This window comes from Hyla sarda, chromosome 3 (assembly GCF_029499605.1).
Source record: "Hyla sarda isolate aHylSar1 chromosome 3, aHylSar1.hap1, whole genome shotgun sequence".
Classification (NCBI taxonomy): Eukaryota; Metazoa; Chordata; class Amphibia; order Anura; family Hylidae; genus Hyla; species Hyla sarda.
In genome coordinates, this window is record NC_079191.1 from 102,297,002 (window position 1) to 102,317,901 (window position 20,900).

At 44.2% G+C, this 20,900-nt stretch overlaps 1 protein-coding gene across 3 annotated transcripts in view; it reads right to left on the minus strand.

Annotated features, from left to right (window-relative positions):
• ATR (ATR serine/threonine kinase) overlaps positions 1-20,900 on the minus strand; it is a 167,041-nt gene that overhangs the window by 103,828 nt on the left and 42,313 nt on the right. For all 3 annotated transcript variants that reach the window (XM_056564794.1, XM_056564796.1, XM_056564795.1), the window contains 5 exons: positions 19,552-19,754; positions 9,330-9,482; positions 8,383-8,581; positions 7,596-7,849; positions 7,308-7,498 (listed from right to left, as the gene is read on the minus strand). In XM_056564794.1, coding sequence (XP_056420769.1) covers positions 7,308-7,498; positions 7,596-7,849; positions 8,383-8,581; positions 9,330-9,482; positions 19,552-19,754 — 1,000 coding nt within the window. The remainder of the gene's footprint in view (positions 1-7,307; positions 7,499-7,595; positions 7,850-8,382; positions 8,582-9,329; positions 9,483-19,551; positions 19,755-20,900) is intronic.

Sequence of the window (20,900 nt, forward strand, 5' to 3'; positions counted from 1 at the left end):
GACTGTCAGGACACTCTAGCCATCATTAATCTGACTGACGTCGTAATAGATGGACATACTGAAAGTTTACTCAAAAAGGGTCTAAATTATTGTCTTACCGAACAGTTTGATAATATACAGTTTGAAATTGATCTCTTCAAAACTATAAGAAAAATGAATCTAAAAAAGTTTTTTTGTACTAATAAAATTTCTAACGAGCAACCCAGATTAGAGGGTGAGGTCCCTGTCAGTATAGGTCCGTTGGGATTCAGTGTCTTCCAAGATGCCCCAAAAGCGGAGCTGGAAGGCTTGGAATCCCTTATAGACCTTCTGAATGAAAACGATTCTAGCCCCTCTGAGTTTGATATGTCTCAAACTATTTTTCAGGTCCAGGAATTCACTGGAGGGAATAGATCTACTTTCTGCCCCCCGCTAGCACCTGGGAGCAGTTTAGATCTTTTTCAAAAAAGAGTTCTAGAAAGTATAAAAGCACTTAAGTACCCTGCACATGGTGACAATATCAGCAGGGAAGAATCATTAGCTTTAGAACAACTGAAGAAAAGAGATGACATAATAATTAAAAAATCAGATAAGGGAGGAAATATAGTCCTTATGAAAAAAAGTTATTACGTACAGGAAGCTAATAGACAGCTTAATGATAAAAGATTCTATCAAAAACTCTCGTCAAACCCTTTGAGTAAAACCACTAGTAAATTACAGTCCCTATTACGTATTCACATAGAAAAGGGGGTTCTATCTAAAAAAATGGCAGAAAAATTACTCCCTAAATCTCCGAGGGTTGCCCAGTGGTACTTCCTTCCTAAAGTACATAAAACTTTAGAGTCCCCACCTGGACGACCTATTGTCTCCGGTGTGGGGACCCTAACCGAACCCATCTCAAAATTTGTAGACTGGCTACTTCACCCACTTCTATCTGAAATTCCATCCCTGGTCAAAGATACCAATGAGTTTTTGTTAACTTTAGAAGGACTTTCATGGCCAGCAGACTGCATCCTTACGTCTGTGGACATAGAAAGCCTCTATACAAGTATACCTCAAAATCTAGCAGTAGAGGTTGTACGAGATTTATTACTGTCCTCTGATAAAAGTATGGCATGCATTAACTTCATTTGTGAATCCCTTGAATTTATTTTATCAAATAATTCCTTTAAATTTGGTGAACAATGGTTCACACAAACGGGAGGCGTAGCCATGGGCACGCCAGTGGCGTGCACACTGGCTAACCTGTTTGTAGCTATGTTTGAGAAAAAATATATATTTTCCGGTAAAAATAAACATTTGAAGTCGATAGCATGCTATAGACGTTTCGTGGATGACGTGTTTATAGTATGGACAGACACGGAGTCCGCCTTTACGGACTTCGTGTCTGAACTGAACGCATCCAATGACATGAATTTGAAATTTACTAGCAAAGTAGGTGGCAGAGAATTAGAATTCTTAGATGTATTGATTAATTTAGAGAATAATAGCCTAAAAACGAAAGGCTATCGCAAGCCCACTGCCTGCAACTCGTTGCTGCATTACGGGTCTTATCACCCTATACACGTAAAAAAAGCTGTCCCATATGGACAATTTTTGCGCTTAAAAAGAGTTAATAGTAGTGACGAAGATTTTTTGTTGCAGGCAGTGGACCTGAAAAAACGCCTATTAATTAGAGGTTATCCAGAACCTATCCTAAACCAGGCTCTAGAAAGAGCTTCTAAACAAAAAAGAAGTGACCTCCTGAAAGGAAAAAAGTTTTACAACAAGAAACACAGTGATCAAAGAAAGGAGAAATCTCCTCCCTTCACTTTTTCTTTTCAATTCAGCCCGATGGCTGAAAGAATTAAGAAAATCATTTACGATAACTGGTTCTTGGTGCAGAACGATACTAATTTAAGGGATATTACCAAAAATAAACCCTTAATAGCGTTCCGTAAAACTAGGAATTTGAAAAATGAATTAGTTCAAAGTAAATTTGAGACAAAAAAAACAAGATAAGAACTGGTTGAACAGAACTTTATCCCCAGGAAATTATCGCTGTAATTCTTGTAACTGGTGTAATTTCATCAATCCAGAGAAAACCATAAATATTGGAGGTAAAAATATTAGATTTAAGGATGTAATTTGCTGTCGGACTAATTTTGTCATTTATGCAATACTTTGCCCCTGCAAGAGGTTTTACATAGGGTGTACTAAAAGAGCCCTTAATATTAGATTTAGGGAACATGTGCATTCCATAAAAACAGGACATGGTAGCCCTAGGTTGATTGAGCACATTGTAACCTGCCATTCCAGTGATGCCTCCTGCCTTACCTTTTTAGGCATAGAAAGGGTTAATCAAAAGGAGGGCATAGACCGGCTTAATACCCTGTTGCAGAGAGAGGCGAGACTGATCCTCGAACTCAATGCTCAAGGTAACTTGGGCTTGAATGACCGCCTTGATCTTAGTGTGTTTTTGTAAATATCATTACGTTGCTTTCCATGTTCGATTTTCGCATACAGTTGTCTTGTTTTTAAAATTTGTGGTTTTACTTCACATCAAGATAATAACCCTTCCCCCTGACGTCACGCTGGGTGGACTATTTACCTGTGCGTGAAGCAGGAGGAAGGTGAGTCTGAAGAAACGCCCAGAAGGGGCGTGAAACATTTGTCACTACCTGTCTGCACTGGTCTGGCGTCCCACGCCGATGTTTGCATGCCGCACCTGAAATAAAGAAGCCTGCTGTCACCCCGACAAAACCGTGAGTGCCTCCTCATTTCTTTGCTCTTCTCGGATTCTACTGTGTATACCTTAGAGGATTGAGCACCCGGTCTGTCACGGACGGCATTACCCCATCACTCCTTGTCTTCCCAGCATTTGGTCGCGTGAGAGCTCATAGAATTAATAGGGTGTTGCCGCAGCTGTGCCGGTACTGTCTCTACGCTGTGAACACATATGTTTATATTTATTTACATGTTTGTTTGTTTTTTTATGGGAAAAGGTGGGTGATTCAAACTTTTATTAGGGAAGGGGTTAAATGACATTTATTAACTTTTTTTTTTTACACTTTTTTTTTGCAGTGTTATAGCTCCCATAGGGGGCTATAACATTGCACACACTGATCTTATACCCTGTTCACTGCAAAGCCATAGCTTTGCATTGATCAGTGTTATCGGCGGTCGATTGCTCAAGCCTGCATCTCAGGCTTGAAGCAATCAATCGCCGAAAGGACACGCCGGAGGAAGGTAAGAGGACCTCCGCTCATGTCCCAGCTGATCAGGACACCACATTTTCACTGCGGTGGTCCCGATCAGCCCCACTGAGCAGCCGGGCAGCTCTCACTTTCGTTTTAGACGTGGCGTTCAACTTGTAACGCCGCGTCTAAAGGGTTAATAGCATGCGGCTTCAGATACATGCTGGGACCGACCCGATATGACGCGGAATCACCGCGTGACCCCGTGTTATATCGCGGGAGCTGGCCAAGGACGTAAATATACGTCCTTGTTCGTTAAGGGATTAAAGCTTTCAACTGTTTCTGCTGTGACTAGTTCCTGAGGTAGACTGTTGCATAAATTCACAATTCTTATGGTAAAGAAGGTGTGTCGCCACTGGAGAACAAACCTTTTCTTCTCCAGACAGAGGGAGTGCCCCCCTTGTCCTTTGAGGGGGTTTGACCTGGAACAGTTTTCCCTATATTTTTTGTATGGGCCATTTATATACTTATATACGTTGATCATATTCCCCCTTAAACATCTCTTTTAAAGACTAAACAAATGTAATTATTTTAATTTTTCCTCATAGCTAAGATGTTCCATGTCCCATATTAGTTTAGTCGAGTGTCTCTGCACCTTCTCCAGCTCCACAACATCCCTTTTATGAACTGGTGACCAAAACTGAACAGCATATTCCAGGCCGTACCAATGCTTTAAAAGGTTACTTACCTTTTACAGCACTTATGTTATATTGAGACAAAAGAACTTTGAACCTTGTTTCCAGAGCCCTGTGTTAAATCTTTGGTATCACCACTACAGCGCTATCATATATTTACGAGACTTTCATTATTTGCAATACTGTTCTCTACCAAGAACCCAATCTATTATCATCAAGAATTACAACATCAACAGGACTGAATTACACCTATTGTTTATTGCATATTTGCATTAAACAGGACTTCATTTGGTGCAATACTACACACAATAGTATGTGGAAGAATGAATGGGCTGCACTCACTGGAATCAGGTACAAAAGCAGTGCTGTTCTTTATTTCCAAAGGTGCAGTAATTCTTGGAAATACAAATTCTTGGTCATTCTTGGAAATAAAGAACAGCACTGCTTTCGTACCTGATTCCGGTGAGTGTAGCCCATTCATTCTTCCACACACATTGACTGCATGAACCTGTCACTTCTCGGGCTTTTTGGCAGGTGCACTGTTTGCTGACTACCATCCCTAAATGCATGAATGCTGGTGATTGCTCGATGTCCAAACGGAGCTACATATAAAGGGTTGGAGTGCCAACTGCTGTGCCTTGTGGACACTACACACAATAGGTGGTATGAAAGATGGATTACTTACGGGGTGATCTGTCTTTCATTAGCTCATGACAGCACCCCTGAAAAATGGGACACGCCTCTGCACACCTCAATTCAAGGTAAAGTACTCCAAAGGGGTACTCCAGTAAACACAGAAAATTATTAACTAAATTAATTAAACATAAAAAATTCTCTGTTTTGTTTTTTTTGTTTTTTTAGGGCAAGATAAATGAGGAGTGCTGTCATGAGCTAATGAGAAACAGATTAAGGGTAAGTAATACATCTTTACCTAATCGCTCATGACAGCACCCCTGGAGACTTAGAATAGTAACTAATCAGGGCAGGACTACCACCTGAAGGACTTTACATCCAAAGGAAAGATCAGAAACAGGATTTAATTGCAACCTATAGTGTTTAAAAAAAAAGTATGTTTTGAGGACCATGTAATTGCAAATATCTCCTTGTTTAGACACGATTCGGACTGAAGAAGATGAACTCTGCTCAGGAAGTCTACCACCTTGTTGTCTTCCCCTCTCAGGTGAACCACAGAGAGAGATGCTAGCCTGGCTTTTTCTAAGGAAAAACATCTGGAAGGAGAGATTTAACAGGGAGTCTAATCTTGCCCCCCCCACCCCCCCCCCCCCCCTTTATCTCCTCCCGGATCATTACTCTTAGGTTGCTAGCAATTGCAGAGGACTCCTGGGCCACAATAACTTCAATACAGGCTGCACATATAGGGGGAGATTTATCAAAACATGTCTAGAGGAAAAGTTGCTGAGTTGCCCATAGCAACCAATCAGATCGCTTCTTTCATTTTCCAGAGGCCTTTTCAAAAGTGAAAGAAGAGATCTGATTGGTTGCTATGGGCAACTCAGTAACTTTTCCTCTGAACAGGTTTTGATAAATCTCCCCCATAGACTTTTTATAGGCAGGATCTAACAGCTTCCTACATTCTGCACATTCTTTATTACGGGATTTAGAAGAAGACTTCTTGCTACCCTAGAAACAAAACAATAGCCTGACTTAGCTAGCAGAATATGGATTGAAATTGAAATGATCTCACCCAGAAGTACATCCCCACCTCCATAGCCGGACTGGAACTACTCTTCTTGGAGCGTCCACCTCCCTTAGTCAATGCTCCGACACGCTGGAGGAGTTTTTTCAGCAAAACACTGCAGGGCAACCAAGAATGGTCTGCTCAGCTGCTGTGGGCTGTAACTGCTGCCACAGGATACTGCTGCAGACTCAGGCTTCTGGATATTGCTGCGGGATGTGGATATTGCTGCGGGCTGGCTGCCAGCTGTCCACGGGGTTCCGGACGCTGTAGAACGCCGACGGGGAATCCGAAAATGGAGAAAACCCGCGGCCCTTTGAATGTAGCCGGAACCGGAAGTGACGCTACACTGCCGGGCTGACGTCACATCCGCCGGCGTTACTGCGCAAGCGACATTCCAGTCCCAGAGAGGGGAGATCCGGTGGAAACCACGCTACTCCACAGCCCTTACCTCCTTAACGCCGCTGAGACCGGGGGAAAGGACGGAGATGCAGGGCTTTCGGGGCCCCACCGGACCCCCCGCAGGCAGGCTTATAGCTGCTCCCCAGAGACTTCTGCCAGACAGGGAGCCCCACTACCGGAGGGCCTGCAGCCCCTGGAGAGATATGGAGACAGCTCCCAGGCCTCCTACCAGAGGACAGGAAACCTGAACTGAGGTGTGGAGAGGTGTGTCCCATATTTATGTTCCCAGGTTTCCTGTCCTGTGGTGGGAGGTCATCTCCAGGGGTGCTGTCATGAGCGATTAGGTAAATATGTATTATTATGTACATTGTTTTTGATTTGTTAAAAATTTTATCCAGCATAATATTGCATTTTAATTTATTGTTATCTTAATTTGTATACCACATCCATTGCAAGGGCCCTGCAGGGATGCCAATTACATGTAAATACTAATTTTTATTCACACATACCACTTTAACATTATTGGCCATAATACTCCTATTTCTTACAAAATATTTCTGTCCTCATTAGCCTTTCCTACTAAGCCTATATTTTACACCTTCACCATAACTGGCCAAGACCAGTATATGGAGGGTTAACTTTGTTATTTTTTCAATAGATTTCCTTTGTGGAAATCCAAAAATACCCTGATTTCCCATATACCTATTTAATTATTCAAATAATTCACAATGAGAAGAAGAAAGATAAGATCGCACTCACCAGTCCTATAAATTCATGCTTTATTTCAGTGAACGGGGGTTACATCTCATATACTAGGTGAACATACAGTAGGCATCGGCCCGCCGCCTCTTGACAAAGCTACTTTGTAGCGAAACATGTTGAGGGGGGCAGAGTAGGGAATTTTAATTAGGGATAGTGCTGTTACCTAAGGAAGCAATTGGATGTGATCTGCAGACACATCCAGCTACTACTTGTTAACAAGATATAGCACAGCGGCAGAGCTCTTATATTGACAAATCAATGAAAGCACAATAAAAGGGTATAGAGCACTATCAGTTTTTAACCGTGTGGAAACTAATAAAGCTTATGGGAATAATTAAATAGGTATATGGGAAATCAGGGTATTTTTGGATTTCCACAAAGGGAATCTATTGGAAAAATATATTTTATACCTTACGCGAAAATAAGTGTAAAGACAGGAGGTCACCTATACTCAGTTAGTATAACTATACCTAGAAGGCCTGTTATTTTATTTCTTTCACAATACACGTTAGCTTGTCATCAGAAATTGATGGGTTTGGCCCCCTTTGCAGCATTACAGCTCCTTGGAATTATTTAATACCCTTTAAATGTTCATACCTCATTTAAACTTCCTTCTTCACAGTTTATTGCCTCCAATATATATCTAATGTTCCCACTAAATGCTATTCGGACATCCTTATCTGGATCTTCCATGAGGTTCAGTAAGGCTTCAACCATAACTCTCAAATTCTTTTCATCTCTCTGGACATTTAGATGCTTGAACAAATCGGCAATATTTTCTATGAATGCTAAAACAATAATTGATTTGTTAGAAGAAGTTTAAAAAAAACATCTATAATTTGACTAACTCACTTGGATTGGTAACATCACAGGTAGAAGACTTACCCATTTTGACACAACTTGGCAGGCTTCTGTCCAACAGAGAAAGGAAAGGCTTAAAAAAAGAAGCATTGATGTCAGAATGGCCAGAGACATGCCTCAAGTTCAGTCTCAAACTGCAACATAGCAAATCACAGTCTACAGCAAGTCCTTTCCATGAATACTGCAGCTCAAACCCAATAGTTATATCAAATGCTAACTTGGTCATCACTTGGGTTAACTCCTTTCTTACAAGCTCCGAGCTGTCATTCAAGCATTCTCTACAAAGGAAGCAATAAAATATGACAATTAATCAAAAGCCATGATGAAAAAGGTTATTCTTTCAATTCCTAATCTTTAAGTTTTCCAAATAGCTAGTAGAAGGCAAGTTGGGATATCAAGATCATTTACTAGACAGCGAGCGCATACAGTGCTGCTGAACCTTTTTATTCTTAGTCCATGCAATGTAATTTTACCATATTTCTATGACTAAAGGCGTCTATAATATATTCGGGGGGGGGGGGGGGGGGGGGGATCTTGTTGGTTTTGGCAGGTCCAGACAACTGTGTAATGACTCTCCAAGATAAAAGAAAGAGTCAGGAGGAAGAAGGATTAGGCTTTTTGGATTTCAATTGCCCGTTAAGAAACAATAAAATGTTACAAATTGCCATAAAAAAATAAAATTAAATTAAATCTAGCGATGATGCTCATAGAAGGGCTAATATTCAAGGTAATAAACCATAGAATATGATTCCCAGTAAACCCTGCTGCTCAGGCTAAAAGACCTTTACAACATACAGACAACTGTACTTACAGCAAAGCCTTAAGGACTGGACTACAAGCCTCCTTGGTGACATGTTGTTTCAGTATGGGAAATCCTTTGACACAGAAGGCACGAACAATTTCATGTTGGCTTCCTAATGACCACTGGTAGACTGCCAACCTCCAGTCAGGCAATACATGTTTGGGGAAAAGTGACAGAAGAAAGAGACACTGGGACTGAATTACTGGTGCTGCAGAAAATAAAACAAGATACACAATGTAAGCAGCGTTCATATACCACATAACCGATTAACAATCTGTTGTATTGACAATCAATAAAGCAGTCATCATGACTGCCCAAGCAAGTAGAAGTTTGGAGGTACAGTGGGTGCCTCTACTAAAGTGAATTTTCACTTTAAATAACTATTTTACAGGGGCTATCCAGGATTACAAAAACAGAGCTAATTTCTTCCCAAAACAGTCCCACCTCTGTCTTCAGGTTATGTGGAGTATTACAACTTGGCTCCATTCACTTCAAATGGAACGGAGCTAAAATACCACACACCCCCTGAGGACAATTGTGGAGCAGTTTTAGAAATCAGCTCTGTTTTTCTATTCCTGGATAACCCATTTAAGTCCCAATGCAGCTATAAGAGCCATGGATTGTATCCTTGTCTCCCTGAACCTGTAAAAAATAAAAAGGTAGAAAAAAAAAAACTTAACTAGAACAGACTAACTAAAAATAATAAGGAAAAGACCAGGTCTGGAGAGCTCCAGACCTGTGTCTGCTTCCTGCTAACACTAGCTATAACTGGTTAGCTCATGGTCAGTGGGCGGGTATATCCTGCCAGGGTGGAGTCGACTTCTTCATTCCCTAGTGTCAGCCTCCTAGTGGCAGAGCGTATACCCATGGTCTGTGTCCCCCAATAAGGCGACTGAGAAATTAATATTTATTGATTTTTCATTATAAGAAGAGTAATATCCCGCTATATTACTTACAGATTTCCTTGTGAATTCTATGACTCAATGTCATAAGGGAAGGGTCAAAAGCAGCCACCTTAAAGGAAGAATGACTTGAATGACTGTGAATCCATGGCAAAGAGACCAGACCACACAAATCCACCAGTGTTTGATCAGGTAAGGGGTTTTTCACTAAAATCAAAATAGATTAGAATGTGTGGTTTAATATTGTATACACAGAAACATTCCCAATAATTTTTTACCATACATCCCTACAGACATGCACCACATCTATTGCTGGGAATAACAACAGTACTTGGGGATAGTTACATCTTCCCCCACAGCAAGCAATGGCAATTCACATTTATCATTAATATTTCCAGTAGATTAATTATGTCTTCTAAACTCAAATTAGACTGTGTTCACACAATGTATTTTGGTGCATTACACAGCCCTTTTCTATGTCAAAATAAACCCTTTCATTGCCCTTTTTTCCCCTCAAATTAATTCAGAGGGCAAGCACTTGACATTTCACATCATTTTTTTACTGACAATTACGGTAATACAGGCAAAAAAACAAAAAAAGGGCATGGTACTTATTTTAAAATTAATACATCCACTTTACGTGCAAAAATTGAGTTGTTGGCATATATATTTTTGTGGGTAAACACTTTAATACATTTAAAAATTGCAAGCAAAGAAACATTGCTTAACCCCTTCCAGCAAATGGACGTTTATGAACGTCCATTTTTCCTGTCACGTAAGGCAAATGGATGTTCATCAACGTCCAATACATTTTCTATCACCATGTCCGGTGGCATGGTGATAGAAACGTCATTGCAGCTGTTCTGAACAGCTGACCAACGACACTATGCAGCTGGGGACCAATCAGAATGGTCCCCTGGTGCTGATTGTTGTCATTAGTCAGTCAGTTAGTGACTGACTAATGACAAGGACTTGCAGGGTTCCGGGCTGATCGGGTCTCTGGCGAGCCAATAGCCCGGAAAATAGGGAAGATCGGAGCTGTCAGAGACAGTCCCGATCATCCCTGATGGAAAGGAGCGAGGTGGCAGCTGCCACCTCGCTCCTATCCCCTGCCATTGGTCCTTAGGACAAACTGACCAATGGCAGGAGGGGGGGAAAGTTGAAATCCCTGCTCTGCCCGTCCCTGGATGTCAGGGCAGAGCGGGGGGGGGAAGATTGAGGCAGTTGCCGGGACAGGCGATCACAGCAGGAGCGGCGGCGGCAGGCAGCTGCAGGACCGGCGGATGCAGCAGTAAAGATCAGCGGTAAGTGATCTTCGCTGCTGCGTTCCATGAGTTGCCAAACTACAGTTCCCAGCAAGCCCAGACAGCCTTTGGCAGTGGTGTCCAAACTGTAGCCTTTCCAGATGTTGCAAAACTACAACTCCCAGCATGCCCAGACATGCTAGGAGTTGTAGTTCTGTAACATCTGGCCCTTCAGATGTTGCAGAAATACAACTCCCAGCATGCCTGGACAGTCTGGGCATGCTTGGAGTTGAAGTTTTCCAACATCTCCAGGGCTACAGTTTGGACAACACTGCACAGTGGTGTCCAAACTGTGGCCCTCCAGATGTTGCAAAACTACAACTCCCAACATGTCCTTCGGCTGTCCCAGCATGCTGGGAGTTGTAGTTTTACAACAACTGGAGGCACACTGGTTTGGAAACACTGAGTTAAGTAACAAACTCTGTGTTTTGCAACCAGTGTGCCTCCAGCTGTTGCATAACTACAACCCCCAGCATGCACGGACAGCCAAAGGGCATACTGGGAGTGTTAGTAGTATGCCGCCAGCTGTTGCATAACTACAAGTCCCAGCATGCACTTCAGTTGTCACTGTATGCTGAGAGTTGTAGTTTTTGCAACGGCTGAAGGCACACTGGTTGCGAAGTTTGTTAGCTAACTCAGTGTTTCGCAAAAAGTGTGCCTCCAGCTGTGGCAAACTACAACTCCCAGCATGCTTTGATAGACCATACATGCTGGGAGTTGTCATTTTGCAACAGCTGGAGGCACACTGGTTGCGAAACACTGAGTAAAGTAACAAACTCTGTGCTTTGCAACCAGTGTGCCTCCAGCTGTTGCATAACTACAACCCCCAGCATGCACAGACAGCCAAAGGGCATACTGGTAGTGGTAGTTTTGCAACAGCTGGAGGTTTGTCCCCCCCCCCCCCCATGGGAATTAACATGGGTGGGTTTACAGCGAGTTTCTTGCTACAAGTTTGAGATGCAGCAAATGCAGCAGTGTGAGTGAACCCTAAAAACACTACACTACACTTACACAAAATAAAGGGTAAAACACTACATATACCCCAACACAGTGCCCCCCCCCCCCCCACACACACACACACACAAATAAAAATTCTCGTACGACACTGTTTCCAAAACGGAGCCTCCAGCTGTTGCAAAAAAAACTCCCAGTATTGCCGGACAGCCATTGACTTTCCAGGCATGCTGGAAGTTTTGCAACAGCTGGAAGCACCCTGTTTGGGAAACACTGCTGTAGGGTATTGTTGATATCGGAGGCAAGTGTAATTCTTGCTTCCGGGTCCGTCCCTATGCAAATCCCTTATTTTGGCCTCAAATGCGCATGGCCCTCTCTCACTTCGGAGCCCTGTCGTATTTCAAGGCAACAGTTTAGGGCCACATATGGGGTATTTCTGTACTCAGGAGAAATTGCCTAACAAATTTTGGGGGGCTTTTTCTCCTTTTACCCCTTATGAAAAGGTAAAGTTGGGGTCTACTCCAGCATGTTAGTGTAAAAAAAAATTTTTTTTTTTACACTAACATGCTAGTGTTGACCCATACTTTTCATTTTCACAAGAGGTAAAAGGAAAAAAAAAAGACCCCCAAAATTTGTAACGCAATTTCTCCTGAGTACGGAAATACCCCATATGTGGACATAAAATGCTCTGCGGGCGCACAACAAGGCTCTGGAGTGAGAGCACCATGTACATTTGAGGTGATTTGCACAGGGGTGGCTGATCGTTACAGCGGTTCTCACAAGGGGTAATAGGAAAAAAGCCCCCCAAAATTTGCAACATCATTTCTTCTGAGTAAGGAAATACCTCATATGTGGATGTAAAGTGCACTACAGGGCTCAGAAGAGAAGGAGCGCCATTGGTCTTTTGGAGAGAGAATGTGTCTGGAATTGAAGGCCATGTGTGTTTACAAAGCCCCCATGGTGCAAGAACAATGCCCCCCCCCCACGTGACCCCATTTTGGAAACGACACCCCTCAAGGAATTTAATAAGGGGTGCAGTGAGCATTTACACCCCACAGGTGTCTGACAGATTTTTTGAACAGTCGTCTGTAAAAATAAAAATAAAAAAAATGTTAATTTGCACAGCCCACTGTTCCAAAGATCTGTCAAAGGCCAGTGGGGTATAAATGCTCACTGCACCCCTTATTACATTCCGTGAGGGGTGTAGTTTCCGAAATAGCGTCACATGTGGGGGGGTCCACTGTTCTGGCACCACTGGGGGCTTTGTAAACGTACATGACCCCCGACCTCCATTCCAAACAAATTCTCTCTCCAAAAGCCCAATGGCGCTCCTTCTCTTCTGTGCATTGTAGTTCACCCGCAGTGCACTTTACATCCACATATGGGGTATTTCCATACTCAGAAGAAATGGGGTTACAAATTTAGTGGGGCATTTTCTCCTATTACCTCTTGTAAAAATGGTAAGTTTGGGGAAAAACTGCATTTTAGTGGAAAAAAAAATGCATTTTCATTTACACATCCGACTTTAACAAAAAGTAATCAAACATCTGTGGGGTATTAAGGCTCACTGTACCCCCTTGTTACATTCCTTGAGTGGTGTCGTTTCCAAAATAGTATGTCATGTGTTTTTTTTTTGCTGTTCTGGCACCATAGGGGCTTCATAAATGCAATAGGCCCCCCTAAAACCATTTCAGCTAAATTTGCTTTTCAAAAGCCATATGTGACTCCTTCTCTTCTGAGCATTGTAGTTCGCCCCCAGCAGAGCATTTTACGTCCTAACATGGGGTATTTCCATACTCAGAAGAGATGGGGTTACAAATCCTGAAGGGCATTTTCTCCTATTACCCCTTGTAAAAAAGTTAGTTATATAATTTGTTTGGTATGTGTATTTTCCTTACAAGCAGAGAGTTTCAAAGTTAGAAAAATGCAAAATTTTCAAATTTTTCATGATATTTGGGAATTGTTCACCAAAAAATGATGCAAGTATCGACGAATATTTACCCCTATGTTAAAGTAGAATATGTCATGAAAAATCAATATCGGAATCAAATTCATAAGTAAAAGTTTCCCAGAGTTATTAATGCTTAAAGTGAGAGTGGTCAGATGTGCAAAAAACGCTCTGGTCCTTAAGGTGAAAATGGGCTTGGTCCTTAAGGGGTTAAAATTCTCGCAAAATGATCAAAAATCTTTAAAAAAAATTAAATAAAATAAAGCTCCAAGAACATTTAGTAAAACAACAAACCAGCATAAAAAACTGCTTTAAAATTTGAGTCTCTTTTCATTAGTAAAACAAGTGCATTTTTAAGCCTCAAAATGAACATAGCCATAAACTCTGGTGCTTAGGAGTCCTGGGGTGTTTTGGTCTAATAAAATAATTACAAAAAAAAAAGTAGATTTTTGTACTTACTGTAAAATCTTTTTCTCAGAGCTTCTATTGGGGGACACAGGACCATGGGTATATTTCTGCTTGCCGCTAGGAGGCTCCTGGGCAAAAAACTGGGCAAAAAAATAAAGAAAGTCGGCTCCTCCAGGCCACCATCCAGGAAAGGAAGCGAAGGGAAATCTGACCAAGAGGGCATCCAAAACTAGGTTGAGGTCCTATGAAGGTCAGACGCAAGAGGGCGTTGGATGAGGACAGAAAGTGCCGAAACCTGCCCCTTGATGGAACTGAGGGCAAGGCGCTTTTCCAGTCCAGATTTCAAAAAGGACAAGAGATTTGGCAAAGAAAAAGAGGTGGGACAGAGAGAATGAGCCTCACACCAGCGGAAATAGGCCCGCCAGGTACGGTAATAAATCTTGGCGGACAAGAGCTTCCGGGCACGGAGCATGGTCCGGATCACACGGGTAGAGAATCCCCGAGCCCTCAAAACTGCGGTTTCAACCGCCACGCCATCAAAAGCAGCAAAAGTAAATTGGGGTGGCAGAGGGGTCCTTGGGAGAAGAGGTCTGGAAGATCAGGAAGATGGAAGGGAACATCTGCCACGAGACTGACCACGTCTGTGTATCATATGCGATGAGGCCAATCCCGGGCCACCAGAATCACAGAGAAGCCCTCCGCCTTGAGCTTCCGGGCAGCCCTGGGAAGAAGTGAAAGCGGAGGAAAGAGGTAGGGGAGAGAGAATGGGGTCCAAGGGATAGGGGATAGGTTTTGTATCACGGGGGGAGGTCCGACCGCTGGGGCCCCCTGCGATCTCCCGTACGGGGCCCTGGCAGCGGGAAGGGGGCGTGTTGACCACCGCACGAAGCGATGGCTGACACGCCCCCTCAATACAACTCTATGGCAGAGCTGGTGCGCTGCCTCTGGCAATCTCCTGCTCTGCCATAGGGCTGTATTGAGGGGTCGTGTCGGCCGCCGCTTCATGCGATGGTCGACACCCGCTATCTGGCCAGCGAGCCAGGGCCCCGTACAGGAGATCGCGGAGCGCCCTAGCAGTCGGACCCCCATGATCTAAAACGTATCCCCTATGCTTAGGATAGGGGATAAGTTTTTCAGCACTGGACTACTCCTTTAAGTCACATAGAGCGCCGAAGGGCCACTAGGTTGCCCGAGGCAAAGGCAGCACTGCGCGCCGATTCCAAGGAGGCCGAGCAGAGGTAATCTGATTTGCTGAGCTAAATCTGCCAAATCGCTGGGGGAGGAACCTACTAAATTACCCTGGCGCAATTGAAGAGCCCAAACAGAGAGGGGTTTGGATACCCACATAGAGGCAAATGCCTTTCGATATGCTTGTCTGAGGGTTCTTTAACCCCTTAGGGGCCTATTTTCACCTTAAGGACTCAGCAAATTTTCGTTTTTGCATTTTCGTTTTTTCCTCCTTCCCTTCTAAAAATCATAACACTTTCACTTTTGCACCTACAGACCCATACAGACTTGTTTTTTTGAGTCACCAAATTGTAATTTGTAATGACATCACTTATTTTATAATATAATCTGCGGCGAAACAAAAACAAAAAATATTTGTGGGGTGAAATAAAAAAAAATCAATTTTGTTACTTTTGGGGGCTCCCGTTTCTACACGGTGCCCTTTTTGTCAAAAATTACACCTTATCTTTATCCTGTATGTCCATACGGTTACAAGGATACCCAATTCATATAGGTTTTATTTTATTTTAATACTTTACAAAACTATAAACTACATGCACCAAAATTAGTATGTTTAAAATCGGCATCTTCTGACCCCTATAACTTTTTTTTTTCCATGTACGGGGCGGTATAAGGGCTCATCTGTAGTTTTTATCGGTAACATTTTTGTTTAGATGTGACTTTTTGATAGCTTTTTAATTAATATTTTTATGGTACCGTATATACGTATATACTAGTATAAGCCGAGTTTTTCAGCACGATTTTTCGTGCTGAAAACACCCCCCTCGGCTTATACTCGAGTGAACTCTCCGCCCTCAGTGGTCTTCAACCTGCGGACCTCCAGATGTTCCAAAACTACAACTGCCTGGGAGTTGTTGTTTTGAAATATCTGGAGGTCCACAGGTTGAAGACCACTGCCCGGGCCTTCATCGTCATCCAGACCCCCTCCCCCCCCCCCTTTAGTTTTGTACTCCCCTCCGCTCGGCGGGACATTAGGGTGAGCTGGTCCGGGCCATCTGTGCTGCAGGGACCGTCCAATGGAGAGGAATAGTCGTTCCTGGCTGTCGATCTTCACAGGGGGTGCCTCTTCTCCGCGCTTCGGCCCGGAATAATGGCGTTGCCTTGACGATGACGCACAGGGACGTTCATGAGCAACGTCCCTGTGCATCGTCGTCGTCAAGGCAACGCCATTATTCCGGGCCCGGGCCAGAAGCGCGGAGAAGAGGCACCCCCGGTGAAGATGAACAGCCCGGAATGATTATCCATCCCCACCGGACGGTCCCTGCAGCACAGATGGCCCTGGAACAGCTCGCCCTAATGTCCCGCCGAGCGGAGGTGAGTACAAGACTAAAGGGGGGAGGGGGGGGGGTCTGTACGATGACGAAGGCCCGGGCAGTGGTCTTCAACCTGCGGACCTCCAGATGTTTCAAAACAACAACTCCCAGCATGCCCGGACAGCCAATGGCTGGGAGTTGAAGTTTTGGAATATCTGGAGGTCCGCAGGTTGAAGACCACTGTTAAATCAGACATTGACAAGCGGTGATGATGAAGGGGGTGGTGTGGGATGCTGACATGGTAATGATGACAGGGTAATGAAGAAGGGGGGGGATGATGACAGGGTAATGATGATGAAGGGGGGATGATGACAGGGTGATGATGATGAAGGGGGGATGATGCCAGGGTGATGATGATGAGGGTGTTAATGACGGGGGTCTGGATGATGACATGGGAGGATGATGTATTACCCACCCTAGGCTTATACTCGAGTCAATAACTTTTCCTGGGTTTTTGGGGTGAAATTAGGGGTCTCGGCTTATATTCGGGTCGGCTGATACTTGAGTATATACGGTATATGAAGTGATCAAAAATGCACAATTTTGGATTTTGGTATTTTTTTATGTGTACACCATCAAATGTGTGGTTTAGCTACCCTAATACTTTAATAGTTCAGACATTTACGCACGTGGCGGTACCACATATGATTATTTTTATTCTTTATTACATTATTTTATTTAAAAAATGGGAAGAGGGGGGGTGATTCAAACTTTTAATAGGGAAGGGGTTAATGAACTTTTATAAAAAGAAAAATAAATTTTGCACTTTTTTTTTTTTAGCCCCCACAGGGGGCTAAAACATGCAATCTTCTGATTGCATACACTGACCACTGCTATGCCATTGCAAAGCACTGATCAGTGTAATCTCGATAGTCCCAATCAGCTCTGCTGAGCTGCTGGGTTTCTCTTACTTTCGTTTTAGACGCTGCGATCAAAGGGTTAATGCCAGGCAGGGCAGGAGTTCTGGAACAGGTGGACTGGGAGCGGACACTGGGTGACCGGTTGCGGCGGCGCCTGGAGGATGTAGAGAGAGAGAGAGCGGTGGTGGGAGGATCCCGCTCAGCCGGCCTCAGGGGATGAGTCGGAAGAGAAGCGACCGGGACGGCCACGGTAGGGCCGTAAAGAATGGTGGAAGGGGAGGTCTCAACTGTTGTCTCCCTGAGAGACGAGCGCAAAGAGGACAGCCCCAAGGTGGAGACCACCTCCTGGGAGACCCTGGCCAAATCTGAGATTATCTGAGAGAGGAGACCCACTCAGAAGCGGGATCAGACCTTCCGCAGTCCGGCAGACCCTCCTGAACAGTAGCCAGGGGAGGACTGGGCTGCAAGGACACACAGACTGGACAGGTGGGCTCAGAGGAACCGCCTGACATTTTGATTCTACAGCCTGATAAGGAATAATAAATGACCAGCGCAGGGGCCGCTTGCCGAGGAGAGTGGGGTAGGGGGTGGGGGGTCAGACACGAAAAACACTAGTAAGTCGGACAGACAGACAGACAAGGAGCGAGCTCACCCAGGTCCCGTGTCCAGAGAGAGGCAGATCCTGAAGGTACAGCAGGAGCAGACAGCAGCACAGGGGAGGCCAGCAGAGAGGCTGAGGAGATGCTGAGCTGAGCCACAAGCCAGGAAGTCCAGCAAGAGGGTCAGGAGCAGGGTAGGAGGGGCCAGCTGACCAGGATTCCAGGATTGGACAGAGCCCTGACCTCCAGAGCGCGCTTAGACCAAATAGGGTGACGGAAGAGGGGGGGGAGGAGAAATGAAGCCCCCTAAAGCCTGTTCCGGAGAGCGCACCTAGAAATGATAGGCCGGGGTAGGAGAGGAGGATCCCGTGCTCGCAATACTGTGGGCGGTGCTAAGGTTAGGCCAAAGCCACGGGCTAAATTAGTCACACTGCCCGTGGCCCAGACCAGAAGACAAGCGGTGCGCCGAGAGGTAAAGCTGAAACACAGGGAACGCAGCCCGGCGGACCGACGAGACTCCATGCAGTACAGAGCGCCGCCGGAAAGGAGGCCGCAGCGGGAGGAGCCACCGGCAGGCCCAAGCCATGGGGTAAAGTGTGCACCTCGTCTGGCCCGGAGCTGGAACATCCGGCTGTGCTGAAGAGAAGGGGGGTCGCAGCCCCCGTACAGGGAAGCCAGAGGATGAGATGAGATGCATGGCGGAGTGGGCAGAGGCCGGTAGGCTGCTTGCTGCTGTCAGTTAACCCCTACCTCCCAGGGAAACAGGCACTCCCCCCCTCCATAAGAAAAAAAAAAACACACAGGGAAAAGAATGGAGGTCCAGGGGGAAGGGGGGGAAAGAGGGGGGAGGGGGAGGTAAAAGGGGAAACATACTCTCCCACATTTTTAGAGCATACTCACCCATGAAGTCTTCGACCAACTAAGGGTCACCTGCCTTAAACAGGGGACCCGGACCCAGGGTACACCACCAGGCGCTGGTTGGTGGCGAGGATGGGTTAACGGCCCATGCTGCAATGCACCGTGCCCCTAGCTCGCAGGTGGGGGATCAGGCAGCGCCATGCTCCCGTCGCTCCATGCTAGAAAAAAAAAAAGGGAGAGAAAATCTAACTATAGACTGAGACTAGGAAAAAAACTAAAGAAATAAAACCAGGTCTGGAGAACTCGGGACCTGTGTCTGCCTCCTGCTGACACTAAACTAAAACTGGGTTGCTCAGAGCCAGGAGGCTGGTATATCCTGCCGGGAGGAGTAGACTTTCTTTTGTTTTTTGCCTAGTGTCAGCCTCCTAGTGGCAACCAGCATATACTTATGGTCCCGTGTCCCCCAATGAAGCGCTCGAGAAATCAACAGAGCTTATTCTTCTTGAAATGGAGAAAACTGAAAAAACAAAAAGGTGTTAAGTCAATTAAGTTTTCGGGAAATATTTCTAGGGACAGTTTCCTAAAATGGCTTGTTTAAAAGAAAAAAAAAAAAAAAACAGCTACTATGATATTGTAGCTTTAAATAAATACTCTAATAGAACCATTTATGGTTCAAAAGGAAAATTCTCAGCTGCCAATAAATGAGCACATGTGAAGGATGCCAGAAACCACAGAAAGAAAAGTTATAAACTAAACACAAGACAATCTACAAATGTTGCTTTACCATGTATGTATAACACAGAATCAAGTATTTTGACTATGTTTTTCATTATGGGCTCTTTGCAGTGGAATCCTGAATTAAGAAGCTTCTTGCAGATCTTTAGTACTCTCACAATCTCCTCCAGGCCAACCCAGGAAAGCTGTTGTTTTACATCAGTGGTTTTTGTGTAAGATGTATCAGAAAGTCCTGATGTCTTTGGAGACAAACTGTGAAGACAGTAGAGAAATAAAGACATATAAAAGCTATGGCTCTGTTCACATCACATTGGTAATGTCCACATCCTGGAACCAATGAGCCTATAGATCCAGCTTTACCAACCTGTCTAAGGACAGAAACTGTTTGGTGTTGCCCATAACAACCAATCACAGCTCAGCTTTCATTTTACTGAAGCTCCTTAAATGGGCACTGTTTGATCCAAAAACTTTTTATATGTTGTTACTGATGTTACTCTGATTATATTCCCTAACTCCCCAAAAAATTTCCTAGCTTTAAAAAGCTCTATCATACCGTTCCCCTTGCTCACTTTGTGTGAGCTCCCAGCAGGAAAAAGTTGGAGTTCCCCAGCAGGAGCGACGTCACTGAAGCCTGCGAGAGCTGTGCCTCACCATGCCCCGCAGGCACTTCCTAAATTTGGTTTCCTGCCAGGCCATGAGGAGACCAAACTGTTTGACTTGCGCAGGGAACAGAGCCACCTAGTGGCTGTTTTTTCTATCACATATAACGGTTGAGAATTTTAAAAGCAAGTAAATAGTAACGTGTCTTATTACATAAGGGACAGTTTATTACCAACTGGAACACAAGAGATGACTCATGCACAAGGCTGCATGAGCAGACACACCAATCACCTCTCACCACCACAAAGGAGGGACACGACCCTTTCCCAGAGAGGATTTCTAACATTGTAAGCTAATGAAAAGAGGGATTTTTATAATTAAATATGGGTGATAGAGGCATACAAATAGATGTACATGGTCAGAATTAGGTAGTGAGTAACATATTTTTTTTGTATCTGAGGGATCTGACAGGTACACTTTAAGATGTGATTGGTTTTCATGGAAAAGCCGGACAGTTTCTGTCCTTAGACAAACTGGTAAATCCAGATCATAGACTTCAATAACCAAACATTACCATTGTCCTTTTAGCATACATTTGACCGGCACACATACTTTTTCCACCCCTCCCTCCTGAAGCTGTTTTAAAAAGCATAGTTTGCTGCACTTTCTAGGACCAATGAATTGGAATGAAAACTTATACCACTTGGTAGTCATTTTTTTTTTTCCCCACAATGGGTGTCAATGGTAGATGATCATGTGGAGTCTCTGTGGGTGGAGATGAGGGGAGGGAGTAAGTAT